The sequence below is a fragment of the Scyliorhinus canicula genome, unplaced genomic scaffold (assembly GCF_902713615.1).
Source record: "Scyliorhinus canicula unplaced genomic scaffold, sScyCan1.1, whole genome shotgun sequence".
In the NCBI taxonomy this organism is placed as follows: domain Eukaryota; kingdom Metazoa; phylum Chordata; class Chondrichthyes; order Carcharhiniformes; family Scyliorhinidae; genus Scyliorhinus; species Scyliorhinus canicula.
Genome location: NW_024055461.1, coordinates 2,072,960 through 2,094,514, shown reverse-complemented (window position 1 = coordinate 2,094,514; position 21,555 = coordinate 2,072,960). Strand labels below are relative to the sequence as shown.

At 46.1% G+C, this 21,555-nt stretch overlaps 2 protein-coding genes across 2 annotated transcripts in view; both read right to left on the bottom strand.

Annotated features, from left to right (window-relative positions):
• Positions 1 to 12,414, bottom strand: part of LOC119959658 (zinc finger protein 271-like) — a gene marked incomplete at its 3' end in the record, with an annotated part of 544,877 nt that extends 532,463 nt beyond the window's left edge. The window contains exons 1-2 of the mRNA XM_038787840.1: positions 12,404 to 12,414; positions 11,836 to 12,219 (exon numbers count right to left, since the gene is read on the bottom strand). Of these exons, the coding sequence (XP_038643768.1) occupies positions 11,836 to 12,219; positions 12,404 to 12,414 (395 nt within the window). The remainder of the gene's footprint in view (positions 1 to 11,835; positions 12,220 to 12,403) is intronic.
• LOC119959603 (zinc finger protein 774-like) overlaps positions 1 to 21,555 on the bottom strand; it is a 1,152,970-nt gene that overhangs the window by 693,835 nt on the left and 437,580 nt on the right. The gene's annotated exons all lie outside the window — the stretch shown is intronic.

The following is a 21,555-nucleotide window of genomic DNA, read 5'->3' as shown; positions in this document are numbered from 1 at the left end:
CACAATATGTTGACAGGCCAACAAGAGGCGAGGCCACATTGGATTTGGTTTTGGGTAATGAACCAGGCCAGGTGTTAGATCTGGAGGTAGGTGAGCACTTTGGAAACAGTGACCACAATTCGGTGACCTTTACGTTAGTGATGGAAAGGGATAAGTATACCCCGCAGGGCAAGAGTTATAGCTGGGGGAAGGGCAATTATGATGCCATTAGACATGACTTAGGATGTGTTGGTTGGAGAAGTAGGCTGCAAGGGTTGGGCACACTGGATATGTGGAGCTTGTTCAAGGAACAGCTATTGCATGTTCTTGATAAGTACGTACCAGTCAGGCAGGGAGGAAGGGGTCGAGCGAGGGAACCGTGGTTTACCAAAGAAGTGGAATCTCTTGTTAAGAGGAAGAAGGAGGCCTATGTGAAGATGAGGCGTGAAGTCTCAGTTGGGGCGCTTGATATTTACAAGGAAGCGAGGAAGGATCTAAAGAGAGAGCTGAGACGAGCAAGGAGGGGACATGAGAAGTCTTTGGCAGGTAGGATCAAGGAAAACCCAAAAGCTTTCTATAGGTATGTCAGGAATAAAAGAATGACTAGGGTAAGAGTAGGGCCAGTCAAGGACAGTGGTGGGAAGTTGTGTGTGGAGGCTGAGGAGATAAGCGAGATACTAAATGAATACTTTTCGTCAGTATTCACTCAAGAAAAAGATAATATTGTGGAGGAGAATGCTGAGACCCAGGCTATTAGAATAGATGGCATTGAGGTGCGTAGGGAAGAAGTGTTGGCAATTCTGGACAAGGTGAAAATAGATAAGTCCCCGGGGCCGGATGGGATTTATCCTAGGATTCTCTGGGAAGCCAGGGAAGAGATTGCTGAGCCTTTGGCTTTGATTTTTAGGTCATCATTGGCTACAGGAATAGTGCCAGAGGACTGGAGGATAGCAAATGTGGTCCCTTTGTTCAAGAAGGGGAGTAGAGATAACCCCGGTAACTATAGGCCGGTGAGCCTAACGTCTGTGGTGGGTAAAGTCTTGGAGAGGATTATAAAAGATACGATTTATAATCATCTAGATAGGAATAATATGATTAGGGACAGTCAGCATGGTTTTGTGAAGGGTAGGTCATGCCTCACAAACCTTATCGAGTTCTTTGAGAAGGTGACTGAACAGGTAGACGAGGGTAGAGCAGTTGATGTGGTGTATATGGATTTCAGTAAAGCGTTTGATAAGGTTCCCCACGGTCGTCTATTGCAGAAAATACAGGAGGCTGGGGATTGAGGGTGATTTAGAGATGTGGATCAGAAATTGGCTAGTTGAAAGAAGACAGAGAGTGGTAGTTGATGGGAAATGTTCAGAAAGGAGTTCAGTTACGAGTGGCGTACCACAAGGATCTGTTCTGGGGCCGTTGCTGTTTGTCATTTTTATAAATGACCTAGAGGAGGGCGCAGAAGGATGGGTGAGTAAATTTGCAGACGACACTAAAGTCGGTGGAGTTGTAGACAGTGCGGAAGGATGTTGCAGGTTACAGAGGGACATAGATAAGCTGCAGAGCTGGGCTGAGAGGTGGCAAATGGAGTTTAATGTGGAGAAGTGTGAGGTGATTCACTTTGGAAAGAATAACAGAAATGCGGAATATTTGGCTAATGGTAAAATTCTTGGTAGTGTGGATGAGCAGAGGGATCTCGGTGTCCATGTACATAGATCCCTGAAAGTTGCCACCCAGGTTGATAGGGTTGTGAAGAAGGCCTATGGTGTGTTGGCCTTTATTGGTAGAGGGATTGAGTTCCGGAGCCATGAGGTCATGTTGCAGTTGTACAAAACTCTAGTACGGCCGCATTTGGAGTATTGCGTACAGTTCTGGTCGCCTCATTATAGGAAGGACGTGGAAGCTTTGGAACGGGTGCAGAGGAGATTTACCAGGATGTTGCCTGGTATGGAGGGAAAATCTTATGAGGAAAGGCTGATGGACTTGAGGTTGTTTTCGTTAGAGAGAAGAAGGTTAAGAGGTGACTTAATAGAGGCATACAAAATGATCAGAGGGTTAGATAGGGTGGACAGCGAGAGCCTTCTCCCGCGGATGGAGGTGGCTAGCACGAGGGGACATAGCCTTAAATTGAGGGGTAATAGATATAGGACAGAGGTCAGAGGTGGGTTTTTTACGCAAAGAGTGGTGAGGCCGTGGAATGCCCTACCTGCAACAGTAGTGAACATGCCAACATTGAGGGCATTTAAAAATTTATTGGATAAGCATATGGATGATAAGGGCATAGTGTAGGTTAGATGGCCTTTAGATTTTTTTCCATGTCGGTGCAACATCGAGGGCCGAAGGGCCTGTACTGCGCTGTATCGTTCTATGTTCTAACTGATCGGTCCGGCATTCGCCCCAAACAGGCAGCAGCTGCCGAAAGGCCCAAAACCATTTCCACCAAATTTAATCATTTGCCGCAGGGCGCATGCGCGGTGCTCCCGTCCTGTCAGCAGGAGGAGAGGAGAGTAAGTAGGAGGAGAGAATGTTGTGAATATCTCTCCTGGACTGACAGGGATGGATTCTGCAAACTCCTTTTACAGGGGGTTGGGATGGCTGGATTTACACACAGAAAACTCAAACCAAGAGAAATGTGTGTCTCTTCTCAGTGTTTAATCTTGGACTGACAGTGTGATGATTTCTGTTTACAGGACGTTGGAAGAGCAGAATTTGAAGACAGAAAACACAAACCAAACATCAGATCAAAATGTGACAGTCACTCGATTCATCAGAACCGAAATGTAAGTCTGTGGAAAAAAATATTCAAACATCTGTGTGACTGGAAATGGGGATGAGCAATGTCATGGAGAGAACAAGTGAAATGATAATCGCTTATTGTCACAAGTAGGATTCAAATGAAGTTACTGTGAAAAATCCCTAGTCACCACATTCCGGTGCCTGTTCGGGGAGGCTGGTACTGGAATTGAACCCGCTCTGCAGGCCTGCCTTGGTCTGCTTTAAACGCCAGCTATTTAGACCTGTGCTAAACCAGCCTCAGATTTGATAAGAAAGGTGAGAATTATAAATTGAGTTGCTGTTTGACCAGGACCCTGTGTTGATCAATGAGGACAGGGTGATGAGTGAGTGAATGGAAATTAATGTAGAGGCAGAGGCAGCAGAGATTGGGATAAACTCAAGCTTGTCACAGGTTGAATGTCGGAGGCTGGTCATGAGTGTGCAGGAATAGTGAAGTCTCGAGGTAATAAAGGAATCGCAAATCTGAGACAGAATCAAGTCCAGTGATGTGAATGAGACGAAAACTCATTTGAGGAGTTGGCAGAGATTGTGGTCTGAAACTCAGCTGCCGGCTCTGAAGATGTCAAATGGACTGAAACGTTAACTCTGTTTCTTTCTGCACAGATACTACCAAACCTATTGAGTTTATTCAGCATTTTCTATTCTTATTCAGCATTTTCTATTTATATATGGAATATGATGCTGTTCACATGCGCCTGCCACCCTGGTCTTTCGAGGTGGTGGAGGCTGACGGTTTGGGAGATTCTGTCAAAGTTCTGGCTGAGTTTTCGATACATACAATCCACTCCCCCATGCTGCTCCCACCTCTCTTTCTTCCCCGATAAAGGCAAGAATCTGGTAGCACATTGGTGAGCACAGTTGCTTCACAGCTCCAGGGTCCCAGGTTCGATTCTCGGCTTGGGTCACTGTCTGTCTGAAGTTTGGACTTTCTCGCTGTGTCTGCTCAGGTTTCCTCCCACAGTCCAAAGATGTGCAGGTTAGGTGGATTGACCATGCAAAATTGCCCTTAGTGTCCAAAAAAGTTTAAGGGGGTTACTGGGTTATGGGGATAGGGTGGAGGTGTTGGCTTAGGTAGGGTGCTCTTTCCGAGGGCTGATGCAGACTCGATGGGCTGAATGGCCTCCTTCTGCACTGTAAATTCTATGACTGTATTTTGCTTTTATTTGAGTGAAGTATTTTCCCATAGTTATGAACAGCCTGGTTCAGCCTTGCACTGTTTTCATGGAAAGTTGATAGAGTCAGTGGGTCGGGAGTGGAGTTTGTTGTGGGGACTGAAGATGGGGACTGAGATCTTTCCATATTTAAATGGAGGAAATTTCTGTTAATCCGGTACTGGATGTCAGACAAGTCAGGATGGTGTGACTTGGATTGTAACTGGAAGATGATGCTGTTCACATACGCCTGCCACCCTGGTCTTTCGAGGTGGTGGAGGTTGACGGTTTGGGAGATTCTGTCAAAGTTCTGGCTGAGTTTAGATATATGCAATCCACTCCCCCATGCTGCTCCCACCTCTGTCTCTTCCCCGATAGAGGCGAGTTGTCTTGCATCGGCCCAGACCACTGGCAGGTTCTCTTCCCTGAAGGATATTAGTGAACTAGTAGAGTTTTTACAACAATCCAGCAGTTTTCATGGTCACTTTTTCCCAGTGCTGGCCCAACAAAATGACCAGATTCATTCAGCTCAATTTCACAACCTGCCTTTGTGTTTTTGCGGGCTCTCTCTCACTCCTTTTTCTCTGTTTTAAATTAATTTCTCAGGGTATTAGGAGAGCATTTGCAGCCAGGAATCAGAAACCAAACATCACATCAGGTCCTGACAGTCGCTCAATTTTTCAGAACCTAAATATCACTGTATTTTGAAGATGGAAGGAAAAAGCACAGTTCACAGTGAGGAGAAACCATGGAGATGTGGAGACTGTGGGAAGGGATTCATTTACCTGTCTACACTGGAAACTCATCGACGGACTCACACCGGGGAAAGACCATTCACCTGCTCCACATGTGGGAAGGGATTCACTCAGTCATCTGACCTGCTGAGACACCAGCGAGTTCACAGTGGGGAGAGACCGTTCACCTGCTCTGTGTGTGGGAAGGGATTCACTCAATCATCCAACCTCCTGGCACATAATCAGAGAGTTCACACTGATGAGAGACATTTTAAATGCCCAGACTGCGGAAATGGCTACGTAAATTTCCAGGAACTGGTATACCACCAGCGTGTTCACACTGACGAGAGACCATTCAGGTGCTCTCACTGCGGGACTGGGTTCAAGAGATCAGCTGCACTCACTATACACCAACACACCCACACTGGAGAGAGGCCGTTCACCTGCTCCGACTGTGGGAAAGGATTTAATCAGTCTTCTTCACTCCGAACACACCAGCGGCATCACGCCAATGAAAGGCCATTCATCTGCTCTGAGTGTGGCAAGGGATTTATAGATTCACCCAGCCTGGTGACACACCAGGGAGTTCACACTGTGGAGAGACCATTTAAATGCCCAGATTGTGGGAAGTGCTATAAAAGTTCTGGGGTTCTGATGCACCATCAACGTGGTGACACTGATGAGAGACCATTCAGATGCTCTCACTGTGGAACGGGATTCAGGCGATTATTTGAGCTTGTTCTGCACCAGCGCACTCACACTGGGGAGCGGCCATTCACCTGCTCAGAGTGTGGGAAGGGATTCAGTCAGTCATCCAATCTACTGAGACACCAGCGAGGTCACAAGAAACTACAGTGATGGGATTTTGTTGTTAATTACATCCCAGACTGAACCATGTTTTTTGGGGTCCAGTTATAGGGTTTATATCTGCATAAAGCCAAATAAACCAACTGTGTGTCAAGCAGTGTGTTGTGTCTTTTTCATATCCCAAACATGAATTAGTTCCTTTTGAAGTGTTCTCCCTGTCCCATCTCCAAAATCCTCACCTCCAACAAGTGTGAGGAGCTGATGGAGATTCTTTGTCACTGAGATTGAGACAATCCGATCAGCTGCCTCTCTCTCTCCCACTAACCCACCGGGGGCAGACTTTTGTTTCTGAGCCCTGAACTCACTCCTTTCTCCAGTTTCTCTGCCGTCTTCTCTCGTGCCCTCTCAGTGCTCATCTTGTCCATTAGACCCACCTTCTGCTGCTTTGACCGTATTCTCACTGAACTACTGATCACCCAACTTCCCCGTGTTCACTGATAATGTCAACAGGTCTCTCTCTCTTCTGGTACTGTCCGTCTCACCTTTAAATCCACCGACATCACCCATCTTAAAAAAGGATCTGTCCTCGGCCCCTCCTATTTCCCATCTACACGCTGCCACTAGGTGACATCATCCAAAAGCACTGTGTTAGTTTCACATGCACACTGCCAACACCCAGCTAAACTACAAGCTTATATTCCTAATGTCTTGGTTACATTCCATAGATAATATTCTAAAGCTACTGGAATGATCAGAATCAGCAACACAAACCCTTCAGCTGCCACCAAGAATAAATGTAAAATCTTTTCCAGTAAAATGTGATCATTATTGACTGAGTTTTATTTTCCCCACCTGCACTCCATCTCTCACAATTCTAAATTCTTGGCATCAGAAACACATCCGGTTCAAACAAAGGTTCATGCACAAACTTCAAAGATTCTCCAGCTCCCTGTTCACCTGCATCGACCTTGTGGAGATTAGATATCTCTCTCCACTTTAATTTCACTCCCTCTGATAGATTCCAGTGAGTTTAATTCTGTCCTGATTGTTTTAGTCAGATTCTCTGTGCAAGATATGTCAATGTCTTGATAACTTAACATGCTATCTCATTTTTTAAAATAAATTTAGAGTCCCCAATTCTTTTTTCCCAATTAAGGGGCAATTTAGTGTGGCCAATACACTTTCCCTGCACATCTTTGGGTTGTGATGGTGAGACCCATGCAGAAAAGGGGGAGAATGTGCAAACTCCACATGGACAGGGGCCAGGATTGAACCCGGGTCCTCGGCGCCATGAGACAGCAGTGCTAACCACTGTGCTGCTCATTGAGGCAACGGTGCTAACCACTGTGCCACCATGCCTCTTCTGCTCTCTCATTCTGCGTTAATCTCTCAATGTTGTTCTCTCATTGTTTAGCTGAACATGTCTGGGACCTGTTCTCCAGTGCATGGTCACCATGTGTTTCCACAAATTACTGACACTACATGTAACATATCACATCTGCACACTTCACATCTGAATCCCAATAGGATGTTCCATAAAGGACAACATGGTGTCTAACTAAGTAGCCGCTCTGCGCATGCTCTGCATTACAATTCCCGACTGATTGACAGCATCTCCGGCCCAATAGGAAAAGGGGGTGGGGCTGGAGGACCGAGTGGGAGTGGCTGGTCCTCCAACCAATCAGTGAATGAGGGGCGGGGCTGAGCCCGGATCTCCCTCATTGGCTGAAACTCTGCATTATTTTGAAAGCAGATTTGTCTCAAACACCAGGAGAAAACTGGACCTTTCTGTTTGTGGCTTTAAACAGATGAAACCCTGTGGGTGTGGAGCAAACAGGTAGGGGCTGGTTTAGCTCACTGGGCTAAATCGCTGGTTTTTAAAGCAGGCCAGCAGCACGGTTCGATTCCCGTACCAGCCTCCCCGGACAGGCGCCGGAATGTGGCGACTAGGGGCTTTTCAAAGTGACTTCATTGAAGCCTACTCGTGACAATAAGCGATTTTCATTTCATTCATTTCAACATTTGTTACTGAAATGTGGCAGCAGGATGGAATAATTCACAAGCAATTTAAGGGCTGAGTTAAAAGAGTTAACTGGGTAGAAAGCACATGTCACCATTAGGGCAGCACGGTAGCATTGTGGATAGCACAATTGCTTCACAGCTCCAGGGTCCCAGGTTTGATTCCGGCTTGGGTCACTGTCTGTGCGGAGTCTGCACATTCTCCCCGTGTGTGCATGGGTTTCCTCCGGGTGCTCCGGTTTCCTCCCACAGTCCAAAGATGTACAGGTTAGGTGGATTGACCATGATAAATTGCCCTTAGTGTCCAAAATTGCCCTTAGTGTTGGGTGGGGATACTGGGTTATGGGGATAGGGTGGAGGTGTTGACCTTGGGTAGGGTGCTCTTTTCAAGAGCCGGTGCAGACTCGATGGGCCAAATGGCCTCCTTCTGCACTGTAAATTCTATGATAATCTATGATTAGAACAGGGATAGTCCCTGGTTTCAATAAATTGTCTCTGGTTTCAATAAATTATCCGGCAGAAAGGTTAGGACAGGTGAGGAAGGTTAACAAGACCAAAGGAAGTGGGAAAAACTCAGGTGCTCTGCCAGCATCTACCACGAGAGAAACAGAGTTAATGTTTCGAGACATGGAACCTTCGTCCGAACAGAGGAAGAAATTCAATACCGTTAATACTAATTCTGTATAGCATGCAAGAATTAATACTTTTCACTGTACACTAATACATGTGACAATAATAAATCAAATCATCATTCAGAAAAGCACAGGTGATAAATAAGGAACTGATCTTAAAGACAATCTCTTGTAGTTCGTCTGGAGGGGGATATGAGGAATCAGTTTTAATGGGGTTTTACATTTGTTCATGGGATGTGCACATTACTGGCTAGACCAGCATTCATTGGCCACCCCAAATTGTCCTTGAGGTGATGGGGGCTGCCTTCTTGAAGTGAAAATTTGAGGTTACTATCAGATCAGCCATGATCTTATTAAATGGCAGGGCAGAGTTGAGGGGCTGAATGACCTACTTCTGCTCCTATGTTTGTATATTCACCCATTGCTGTTGGCAAGACCAATGTAAATATTTAAAATGGAGGCCAGAGGTGTGTTGGAGGCACACAAGGAATTTGTGAACTATCTGAGGATAATAGTGAGGGGAAAGGCAGCGACCTGGAAAGCAGCAGACTCTTCATGTTGTTCCAGGAGAAGTGGCGTCTGATTGTGCAGATGTCAGGTATGACACAGCACACGGTCAGTCTGTGGATTGGATTTGTTTATTGCCACGTGTACCGAGGTACAGAGAGAAGTATTTTTCTACGAGCAGCTCAACAGATCATTAAGTATATGAAAAAAAGAGAAAAAAAAAAAATATATCATAGGGCAACACAAGGTACACAATGTAAATACATAAGTCCTGGCATCAGGTGAAGCATACAGGCATGTAGTACTAATCAGGTCAGTCCATAAGAGGGTAATTTATGAGTCTGGTAACAGCGGGGAAGAAGCTGTTTTTGAGTCTGTTCGTGCGTGTTCTCAGACTTTTGTAACTCCTGCCAGATGGAATAGTTGGAAGAGTGAGTAAGCTGGGTAGGAGGGGTCTTTAATTATGCTGCCCGCTTTCCCCAGGCAGCGGGAGGTGTAGATAGAGTCAATGAATGGGAAGCAGGTTTGTGTGATGGACTGGGCTGTCTTCACGACTCTCTGACATTTCTTGCTGTCTTGGGCCGAGCAAGGCCCTGTAAAATTGCGGCAAGACATCCCTGCCCCTGTACATAAATCCTCTCGCTAAGAAGTCCAACAGACTCATTTGCTTCTTTACTGCCTGCTGTATCTGCAATGCGTACCGTCAGTGACTGGTGTACAAGGAGACCCAGGTCTCGTTGCAGATTCAAACTGAAGGATCTCTGCATTCTCCTCACAGCTCACCCTCCCACCCAACTTGTGTCATCTGCAAATTTGGAGATATTACATTTTGTTCCCTCATCTAAATCATTAATGTATATTGTGAATAGATGGGGTCCTAGCACCGATCCCTGCGGTACCCCACTGGTCACTGCCTGCCACTCGATAAAATACCTATTTATTCCTACCCTTTGTTTCCTGGATGCCAACCAGTTTTCTATCTATCTGAATACTACCCAATCCCATGCGTTTTAATGTTACACCCTAATCTCTTATATGGACTTTGTTGAAAGCCTTCTGAAAGTCCAAAAAAAGCCACATCTACTGACTTCCCCTAATCAACTCTACTAGTTGCATCCTCAAAGAATTGCAGTAGATTTCTCAAGGATGAATTCCCATTCATAAATCCATGCTGACTGTCTGATACTGCCAGCTGTAAGAAGTCTTACACCAGGTTAAAGTTCAAAAGGTTTGTTTCAAACACGAGCTTTTGGAGCACTGCTCCTTCCTCAGGTGAGGCCAAACCTGTTGGACATTAACCTGGTGTTCTAAGACTTCTTACTGTGCTCACACCAGTCCAACTCCGGCATCTCCACATCATGGCCAGTGTCACTGACTGTGAATCACTTTGGAATGTTCTGAGGGTGTGACAGCTGCTAAATAAATACAGGAACTTTCACCTTCACCTATATCCACAGGGGAGTTCTCCTGATGCAGTGTGACCAACATTTGTGTTTCAACTAACACCCAAAAAACACTGGATTAAGGGGCAGCACGGTGGTGCAGTGGTTAGCACAGCTGCCTCATGGCGCCGAGATCGCAGGTTCGATCACGGTTCTGGGTCACTGTCCTTCTGGAGTTTGCACATTCTCCCCAAGTTTGCGTGGGTTTCGCCCCCACAACCCAAAGTGTGCAGTCTAGGTGGATCGGTCATGCTAAATTGCTCCTAAATTGGGAAAAAAAATTAATTGGGTGCTCGAAATGTTTTTTTTTTAAAACATTGGATTAATCAGTCACTGGTCTGCTTGCTGTTTGTGAAATCTTAGTTTGCACAAACTGACTGTGGTGAAACAATAACAACTTGTATTATATAACACAATTAATGTAATAAAACATCCCAGAGTGTTTCAGCTAACATGGAGAAAGTAGGCGGTCAGCAGTTTAGTCAGAGTGGGATTGGGGGAGAAGGCAGGTCTCATGGAGAAGATACTGAAGGAGCTAAAAGATAGGACAGAAACTGGATGACGATGCGAGTTCGGGGCTTGCACAAGCCAGAACTTTAAGGAGGCAGTTTGATCCCGTGGCAGGGAGGGAAGCAGCAGAGGCAGCTGATCGGATTTACTCAATCTCAGTCACAAAGAAGCTCCACAAGCTCCTCACACTTCTTGTTGGAGGCGAGGATGGAAGAGACAGGGCAGAGGGAGAGCACCTATTTCATAAGTTCATAAGATATAGGAGCAGAATTAAGCCATTTGACCCACTGGGTCTGCTCCGCCATTCGATCATGGCCGATCTTATCCCGGCCGTAACTCCACCGTGCTGCCCATTCTCCATAACCCATCACCAATTGAAAATCTGTCTAACTCCTCCTTAAGTTTATTCACTGTCCCAGCATCCACCGCACTCTGAGGTAGCGAATTGCATTTCACAACCCTTTAGGAGAAGTAGTTTCCCTTCAATTCTGTTTTAAATTTGCTACCTCTTATCCTAAGACTCTGACTTCTCATTCTAGAATGCCCCACAAGTGGAAGCATCCGCTACAAAAGGAACAAAATCTATGAGAGTTATTGAATAACTTGTATGAGTTATTGAAATATTCAGCACACTGTATTGAAAATAAAGCGGATTTATTCTTCAAAGAGAAATATTTTTAAATATAAATTTAGAGTACCCAATTATTTTTTCCAAAAGGCAATTTAGCATGACCAATTCACCTACCGTGCACAGCTTTGGGTTGGGGTGGGAGGAGACCCACACAGACACGGGGAGAATGTGCAAACTCCTCACGGACAGTGACCCAAAGCCAGGATCTAACCTGGGACCTTGGTGCCCTGAGGCAGCAGTGCTAACCGCTGCACCACATTGCTGCCTCATTATACAGAAAATTAATCATTTTAATCGGGTTGGCCTTTATTAACATTAGCAGAAACAGACTCAATGAACATGGTTCAATCCTGGATGTGATTAACAACAAAATCCAGTCACTGTGGCTACTTGTGAATTCGCTGGTGACTCAGCAGGGTGGAGGGCTGGGTGAATTTCTTCCCACACTGGGAACAGGAGAATAGCCTCTCCCCAGTGTGGACTCGCCTATGTTTCTGCAGGGTGGATGAATCAATAAATCCCTTCCCACACACAGTGCAGGTGAATGGCCTCTCCCCAGTGTGGACGCTCCTATGTTTGTGCAGGGTGGATGAATCAATAAATCCCTTCCCACACACAGTGCAGGTGAATGGCCTCTCCCCAGTGTGGACTCGCCTATGTTTGTGCAGGGTGGATGAATCAATAAATCCCTTCCCACACACAGTGCAGGTGAATGGCCTCTCCCCAGTGTGAATCCGCTGGTGAACAGTAAGTTGAGAAGCTCGTCTGAACCCAGTCCCACAGTCAGAGCACCTGAACGGCCTCTCGTCGGTGTGAGCACGCTGATGGAGCATCAGGTTCCCAGCACTTTTATAGCATTTGCCGCAATCTGGACATTTAAAAGGTCTCTCGCTAGTGTGAACTCGTTGGTGTTTCAGCAGCATGAAGGAGTGTTTGAATTTCTTCCCACACACTGAGCAGGTGAACGGCTTCTCCCCAGTGTGAACGCGCTGGTTTGCAATGAGTTCAGATGATCGCCTGAACCCAGTCCCACAGTCAGAGCACCTGAACGGTCTCTCATCGGTATGAACACGTTGATGGGATATCAATTCCCAGGAACTTTTAAAGCACTTCCAGCAGTCTGGACATGGGAACGGCCTCTCTCCAGTGTGAACACGCTGATGACGTATTAGCTCCAGGGAACCTTTATAACACTTCTCACAGTCTGGGCATTTGAACGGTTTTGCGTCTGTGTGAACCTGCTGGTGTCTCTGTAGGTGCTGAGATCGAGTAAATCCCTTCCCACATTCAGAGCAGGCGAATGGCCTCTCCCCTGTCTGAACTCGCTGGTGTCGCAGCAGTCCTGATGATTCAGTGAATCCCTTCCCACACTCTGAGCAGGGGAAAGGCCTCTCCCCAGTGTGAACTCGCTGGTGTGTCTGCAGGCTGGATAACCAAGTGAATCTCTTCCCACACTTTGAGCAATTGAACGGTCTCTCTCCAGTGTGAATTCGCTGATGTACAGTGAGGTCAGACGATCGCCTGAACCCAGTCCCACAAGTGAGAGCACCTGAACGGTCTCTTGCCAGTATGAATTTGTTGATGGGGCATCAATTCCCAGGAACTTTTGACGCAGATGAATGGTTTCTCCGCTGTGTGAACCTGCTGGTGTGCAATGAGATCAGGTGATGAATTTAACCTCTTTCTACAGGATTTTCAGTTGGGGCATCTGAAAAGTCTCTCTCCGGTGTGAACTCGCTGGTGTCTCTGCAGGGTGAATGACCGAGTAAATCCCTTCCCACACTCAGCTCGGGAAGTGGTCTCTCCCTTCTGTTACTGCACCGATGAATTTCCAGCAGAGAGAGAGATCCAAATTCCTCCTCACAGTCCCCACGTTTCCACCATTTCTCAAAACATCTGATGATATTGAGATCCTGACGTGATGTTTGGTTTAAGTTTTCCACCCACAAATCTTCTTCTTTTAATGCCCTGTGAAATTGATTTAAAACAGAAAAAGGAAGTGAGAGAGAGCCCACAAAAACTCAAAGGCAGGTTGAGTTGAGTTGAATCAATCTGGTCATTTGTGGGGCCGGCACTGGGAAAAAGTGACCATGAAAACTGCTGGATTGTTGTAAAAACCACAACTGGTTCATTAATGTCCTTCAGGGAAGGGAACCTGCCACCCAGTCTGGGCCCACACAAAACTCTGACCTCTGCTGAATCATAAGAAATAGGAGCAGCGGTAGACCATTCGGCCCATCGGGTCTGCTCTGTTAATTAATACGATCATAGATGGCTTTGGTCTATTCACATCATCACCAAGACTGCCTATTTCTGCCTCAGTTAAATCACTCACCTCCACTCTGCTGCTGAAACCATCACACATTCTTTTGTTACCTCGAAATTTAATAATCCTAAAGCACTCCCACATTCAACCTCCTGTATTCTGGAGGGCATCAAAATCTCTGCTGCCCATGTGCTTAGTCACACCAAGTCGTGTTGCACCCCTACAAAGGTGATTAAGAAATCACTCCATCCTTGGTGTCCATTCCCCAGCTTCCAAGCCTATAAACTCTGGAATGTCCTCCTTAATCCTCTCCCGCTATCTTCCTTTCCTACTTTAAAATATTCCGTAAATTCTATATCCTGGGCCAAACCTTTGACAATCTGTCCTCATGTGTCCCTACATACTTCTGCAGCAAATATTGCTTTATAAAACTCCTACGAAACACCTTGGAATGTTCCATTACAATAATGGTATGATATAAACACACATTGTTATTGTATGAGACAAATATCGCTGTTCCTTCAACATTGTTGCATGAATAACCTGTAACTACCTATCGAACAGCATTGTGGGAGCAACTTCTGCAGCGGTTCAAGAAGGTCAGATATCAACTTCTGCACAGGTAACTGGGGATAGGGAATATTTGCTGCTGGTCTTGTTAGTGAAAGCACAGAGGAGTGGGTCGAGCTGCTTTGCTCTGGCAGAGAACTGGCACTAACAGGAAGGCTAAACAGTCTCCTTCTGTAATGTAATCATTCAATGATTCTACGACTTAACGAAAAAGAAACAAACATTGGAAGCCAGGTACTAACTTCTGGAATGCATGCCAACTGCCCCAAATAAAGATGGCACAGCACATGCGCCCTGCTGCCCATTGCCCCCAATAAAGATGGCGGCCGCGCTGCTCACTGTTGTGGAAAGATGGCGGCTACAACATCGGTCCCAACAAAGGGCCTCGATGTTCTTATTTGCGGTTGAGGTCTTCGTCCGGTGTTTATGAAACGTTCCATTCCTGCACCGGGTGTTTATGAAGCCTCCCTTCTCACACAGCGGCTCCATTTAACCTCACTCACCCGCTATCTCCAATTATTTTTTGCTCTGCCTGCAGCTCCAACAGATCCCGCCCGAACACTTCCAACACCCGCACTGCGCATGCTCCAGTGAGAGAGACACTGCGCCTGCGCAAATACTTCTGTACTGAAGATGGGGCATAATTTACTCTCGGTAAATGCTGGGTAACTGCATCTCCATGGGCAAGCCGCATTGTCCAATATAAAATCATCCGTCACCAATTAGGATTTCAGAGATAGATATAAAAAAAATTAAGTAAGCTGATACAGCATCCCAGTGAATGGGATCCGCTCCATAGTTCTAGCCTGGATTTGATTAAAAGCAGTAAAAAACAAATGTCAGATGCCAACTCATTTGAACCTTAGCAGATAATGTGAACAGATGTCTCTCTTCTCACAAAGAGAATATTAAATCGTCGCCTTCGCACTCATAAGCAGTGACTGTATATTAATTGCTTTGGACTTTCAAAGCTCAAGTGTTAACAGGTAGAGAAATGGAATAAATCTATTTGCATATATGAAGTTCCATCGTTAAACAAAAGCAAAATACTGCAGATACAATAAATATGAAATACAAATAGAAAATGATGCAAATACTTCAGAATTTGTGCAACTTCCAGGTCAAAACTTGAATTGAAGTGATGTGTCACAACTTTAGCATGTAGAAATTGGTGGGCATTAATATGATTCACAGCAATGGCATCTGCAGTAAATGCAACACCAGGAATGTCAGCTCAGGGTTGAGCTGTAGCCTGAACTATAGAAATTAAATTGCATTGGGGAAGCAGAAAGTTTCCTGGATAATTTTATCCAGAAAGTCTTAAATTACATAATTTATGATTTAGTGTCTAGTCAGGGTTAGGAGGATCATAGAATCCTACAGGAGGCTATTTGGCCCATTGAGTCTGCACTGCCGCTCTGAAAGAGAATGACACCTCTGCCCAAATCCCACACTATCCCCGTAATCCCACCTAGGGCCAATTTAGCATAGCCAATCCACATAACATGCAAATCTGGGACTGATTTAGCATAGTGGGCTAAACAGCTGGTTTGTAATGCAGGACAAGGCAGCAGCATGGGTTCAATTCCTGTACCGGCCTCCCTGAACAGGTGCCAGAATGTTGCGACTAGGTGCTTTTCATAGTAACTTCACTGAAGCGGACTTGTGAGAATAAGTTATTATTATTATAATTATTATCTTTGGATTGTGAGAGGAAACCAAAGTACCATGCAGACATGGGGAGAAAGTGTAAACTCCACACAGACAGGCACCTGAGTTCAGAATCGAACCCGGGTGCCTGGCAGTGTGAGGCAGCTATGCTAACCACTGTGCCACCATGTGACCGCACTAGGCATACTCCAGTAAGAGAGGCACTGCGCCTGTACAACGACATTTGTAGTAATGATAAGGCATATTCACATTCTTGGTGAATGCTGGGTAACCGTATCATTGTGGGTTGTGATTACTAGTGAAGCAGGAATGTGTATCTAGAAGGTAGCACTGGAGGAGTTTGCAATTGTCCAACAAGTTCAAACTTCTTGAAAGTTTTGTGGACAGCAGCATGATGGAGGAACAAACTAACCACAGTACCAAGTTCCAGGTGAGAGTAAAACGAAATGCAGTAGCTAAGAGTGTGAGCCCCGTTGTGTAGCCTGCCTGATAATAGAGTCATAGAGGTCTATAGCACAGAAAAGTCCCTTCCACCCTTCACATCTGCGTTGGTCAAAAATAACCATCTAAGTATACTAATCCCATTTTCCGGCAATTATATGATTTAAGTACATTTTAAAAATTACTCATGGGATGTTTCCATTGCTGATAGGGTATCCCTGAGGACATCACATTGCTGTGGATCTGGAGTCACATGTAGGCCAGATCAAGTGAGGGTGGCAGATTTCCTTCTTTAAAGGGGATTAGTAAACCAGTACGACAATCATTCCAGGGTCATTCTTAAACTTTTAGTAACAGATTTTATTGAATTCAAATTTCACCAAATGCCTTAGTGGGTTTTGAACACCGGTCCCCAGAACATTACCATGGGGCCCCTGCATTATGAATCCAGGAACAATTCCACTGGCCACTGCCTCACCGAATGGCCTCCTTCTGCACTGTAGGGATTCTATGATAAATGTTCTGACCGTGTGAAGAGCTTTAAAACTACAAAGGACCTGCTGATGCACCAGCAAACCCCCAGCCAGGAGAAACGTCCTTCCTGCATCCACCCTGTCGAATGCTAGATTCGCCTTTGCTGTGACCTCTGTTTGTTCCTGACATTTCTCTAGATTCACCTTGGCTGTGACCTCTGTTTGTCCCTGGCATTGCGCTCGATTTTTGGGCAGCACGGTGGCGCAGTGGGCTAGCCCTGCTGTCTCACGGCACCGAGGTCCCAGGTTTGATCCCGGCTCTGGGTCACTGTCCATTGGAGTTCGCACATTCTTCCCGTGTTTGCATGGGTTTCGCCCCCACAACCCAAAGATGTGCAGGATAGGTGGATTGGCCAGGCTAAATTGCCCCTGAATTGGAAAAAAAATCGAATTGGGTACTCTAAATTGAAAAAAGAAATGCTCTTGATTCTCCTTGTCTATGACATCTGTTTGTCCCAGGCATTGTTCAAGATTCTCCTTGGCAATAACCTCTGTTTTTCCAGAGCATTGCTCTAGATACTCCTTGGCTGTAACCTCTGTTTGTCCCTGGCATGGTTCTAGATTCTCCTTGGCTATGACCTCTATTTGTCTTTGATTTGATTTATTATTGTCACATGTATTAGTATACAGTGAAAAGTATTGTTTCTTACATGCTGTACAAACAATGCATGCCGTACATAGGGCAGGAAGGAGAGACTACCTCAAACTTTAGTATCTTTTTCCTGACAGAAGAAGGTGGAAGTCCTTGGCATTGTTCTAGATTCAGTTTGGCTATGACCTCTGTTTGTCAGGTATATGCTGCCCTTGCCCTTCTCGATCACAGCAGTCATGGGTTTGGAAAGTGCTGTCGAAGGAGCCTTGGTGAGTTCCTGCAGAGCATCTTGTAGATGGTACACACTGCTGCCACTCTGCATCAGTGGTGGAGGAAGTGAATATTTGTGGGAGGGGTGCCAATCAAATGGCTGCTTTGTCCTGGATGGCGGCGAGTTTCTTGAGTGTAGTTGGAGCTGCACTCATCCAGGGAAGTAATGAGTATTCGATCACACTCATGACTTGTGCCTTGTAGATGGTGGGCAGGCTTTGGGGAGTCAGGAGGTGAGTTACTCACCGCAGGATTCCTAGCCTCTGGCTTGTTTTTGTAGCCACAGTATTTATATGGCTAGTCCAGTTCAGTTTGTGATCAATGGTAACCCCCAGGATGTTGATTGTGGTGGATTCAGTGATAGTAAAGCCATTGAAAGTCAAGGGGCAATTGTTTGATTCTTACTTATGGCCGATGATCATTGCCCGGCATTTCTGTGGTGCGAATGTTGTTTGCCATTTGTCAGCCCAAGCTTGTATATTGCCCAGGTCTTGCTGCATTTGGACAAGGTTTGCTTCAGTGTCTGAGGAGTGGGGAATGTGCTGAATATTGTGCAGTCACCCACAAACATTCCCACTTCTGACCTTATGATGAAGGCAGATCATTGATGAAGCAACTGAAGATGGTTGGGCCTAGGACACTCTCCTGAGGAACTGCTGCAGTGATGTCCCGAGACTGAGATGACTGACCTCCAACCATCACACCATCTTCCTTTGTGCCAGGTATGACTCCAACCAGCAGAGAGCAGGTTATTGCTAAGTAGGTGCCGCTTCATAACGCTGTTGATGACCCCTTCCATCACTTTACTGATGAGATTAAGACTAGACTGATTTGGTGGCAATTGGCTGGGTTGGATTTGTCCTTTTTGTGCACAGGACACGCCTGGGCAATTTTCCACCCATAATAATAAGTAGTCTGACATAACAGCTGCAATGAAGTTACTGTGAAAAGCCACCAGTCGCCACACTCCTGGTGCCTATTCAGGTACACAGAGGGAGAATTCAGAATGTCCAAATGACCTAACAGCACATCTTTTGGAACTTAAGCAAGGAAACCGGAGCACCCGGAATAAACCCACGCAGCGATGGGGAGAACATGCAGACTCTGCACAGACTAGTGACCCAAGCCAGGAATCGAACCTGAGACCCTGGTGCTGTAAAGCAACAGTGCTACCCTCCAGTTGCCGGGTAGATGCCAGTGTTCTAGCTTTATTAGAACAGCTTGGTTAGGGGTATGGCATAAGTCTTCAGTTTATTGCCAGAATTATGTCTCTGCGGTATCCACTGCCTTCAGCCATTTCTTGACATTACGTGAAGTGAAACAAATTGGCTGAAGAGTGGCATCTGTGATCTTGGGGACCTCTGGAGGAGACCAAGCTGGATCACCCACTCGGCACTTTTGGCTGAAGATTATTGTGAATGTTTCAGCCTTGTCTTTTGCAGAAATGTGCTGGGTTCCTCCAATATTGAGGATGGGGATATTTGTGGAGCCTCCTCCTCCAGTGAGCTGTTTAATTGCACCACAATTCAAGATTCGATGTCGTAGGACTGCAGATCTTAGATCTGATATGTTGGAAGACCTTCTCCATTCACCTTTTGCCCTGATGAAGGAGCTGCGCTCTGAAAGCTAGTGACTCCAACTAAACCTGTTGGACTTTAACCTGGTGTTGTAAGACTTCTTACTGTGCCCACCCCAGTCCAACGCTGGCATCTCCAATTCTGATATATCAGATCGATATTGTTGTGACAGTGCCGCCTGGCGTGTGTAATTGGATTGAATGTCCAAAGAGCCAGCACAGGGATAAAGAGCCGCATGATTTCCATCTATAATGGAATGAACAGTCAATATCAGGGAATAGAGAGAAAAAGAGAGGGGTAGCAATGATTCTGGGACAGGGACCAGTCCAAATAGAATCCGAGGAGATGAAAGCGAGGTTGGAAACGTTTAAAAACCTCACCTTATTCCCAGAAATGAAATATAAGAGAGAACTGCGACGGAATGGTGGTGCGGTAGTTAGTACTGCTGCCTCATGGTTCCGAGATCCTGGGTTCAATCCCGGCCCCGGGTCTCATTCTTCCAGTGTCTGCATGGGTCTTACCCCCACATCCCAAGAATATATGTAGGGTAAGTGGATTGGCCACGTTAAATTGCCCTTAATTGGAAAAATGTATATATATAAGCAAGCACCTATTCACAAAAATGGGTGTGATTTTTTTTTTAAAAGCAATTGATCTCAATTGGGTAACAAATTTATTTTCTCTGCAGTTTCATGGTTCAATGGCGCTGTAATTACCCAGTATTCCCTGCGTATGTGCAAGTGCCCTATTCACGCCACAGGAGCCGACCACGCAGGCGCAATGCTGGGCTGTATGTGGAGCATGCGCAGTGTCACTTTGCTCCGGGCCCTGTGCTTGCGGGAGACGCTTTTCTGAACGGGTGAGAGTCGGTGGGCCGGAGGGAGGAATGGAGCCGGGAGTGGGGGTGGGGAGGGAGCCGAGGCTTCATAAACACCCAGTGCAGGTCTCACAACCTCAATAGGAACCTGGAGGCCCCGGGTTTGTAACACCCAGGCTTTTCCCCAGGGGCAGGCCCAGGTGACCGGCCGCCACCTTGGATCAGTGAGGAGTGAAGCGCATGCGCCGTTTTGGGACGCAATAGTGTGGGCGGGGCCTCGGTTGCGGTGACCGGGGAGAGTTTCCTTTGCGACCTTTCTGTTCTCAGAGCTGGATTCAGGTGGACCCAGAGGCGACACTGGTTCAGGTGTGATGGACATCCTGGTGCATCCTCAGCCACCGAGAGTAAATATACAACATGTGGATTTGAAAGAGAGAAACATGCCCCAATTTGATGCATTTTTTAATGAGGCATCGAGGTGTCGCCAAATTCTCAGCAACATTTGACACTGAGCCATACAGGGAGATATCAGAGTAGGTTAACAAAAGCTTGTATACAAGGTAGGTTTTAAGGAGATTCTGAAAATAGGAAAGTGAAGGAGTGAGCAGGAGAGGTTTAAGGAAGAATTTCCACAGCTTGGCTCTCAGGCAACTGAAAAAACAGGCACCAGTCATAGTGATTAATATTGCAAATGCTAAGTACAGCATTGTGGCGCAGTGGGTTAGCCCTGCTGCCTCACAGCGCCGAGGTCCCAGGTTCGACCCCGGCTCTGGGTCACTGTCTGTGTAGAGTTTGCACATTCTCACCGTGTTTGCTTGGGTTTCGCCCCCACAACCCATCTTTGGTGAATTGGCCACGCTAAATTGCCCTTTAATTGGAAAAAATGAATTGGGTACTCTAAATTTATTTTTAAAAAAGCAAAAAATATTGAGAATGCTCATGACCATAACATGTAAGACGTAGAGCAAAGTAGGCCATTCGGCCCCTCGAGTCTGCCCTGCCATTCCATGAAATGGTGGCTGATATGATATCCTCAATTCCACTTTCCCGTTTTATCCCCTTAATTCCCTTGATCCCCTTCCTGATTAGCAATTGTCTATCTCAGTCTGAGTCCAGAATTAGATGAGAGCAAACATCTCAGTGGCTGGATGAGATGACAGAGATAGGGAGACACAACCCTGGAGGAAAAGGTGCTTCTTAAACGGGAAATTTTATAGGTCACTAAGCCACTGGATTAACTCAATATTACAGGGGGTTGAATGTGGGAGGTCATCTGAGGGTGCGTTAGGATAGTTGGGTCGAGTGGAAATAAAAGAATGGATTGGGTAGCGCAAGTGGATAGCACTGTGGCTTCACAGCACCAGAGTCCCAGGTTTGATTCCCCGCTGGGTCACTGCCTGTGTGGAGTCTGCACGTTCTCCCCGTGTCTACGTGGGTTTCCTCCGGGTGCTCCGGTTTCCTCCTGTCCAAAGATGTGCATGTTAGGTGGATTGGCCATGCTAAATTGCCCTTATTGTCCAAAAAGGTTAGGAGAGGTTATTGGGTTACGGGGATAGGGTAGAAATGAGGGCTTAAGTGGGTCGGTGCAGACTCGATGGGCCGAATGGCCTCCTTCT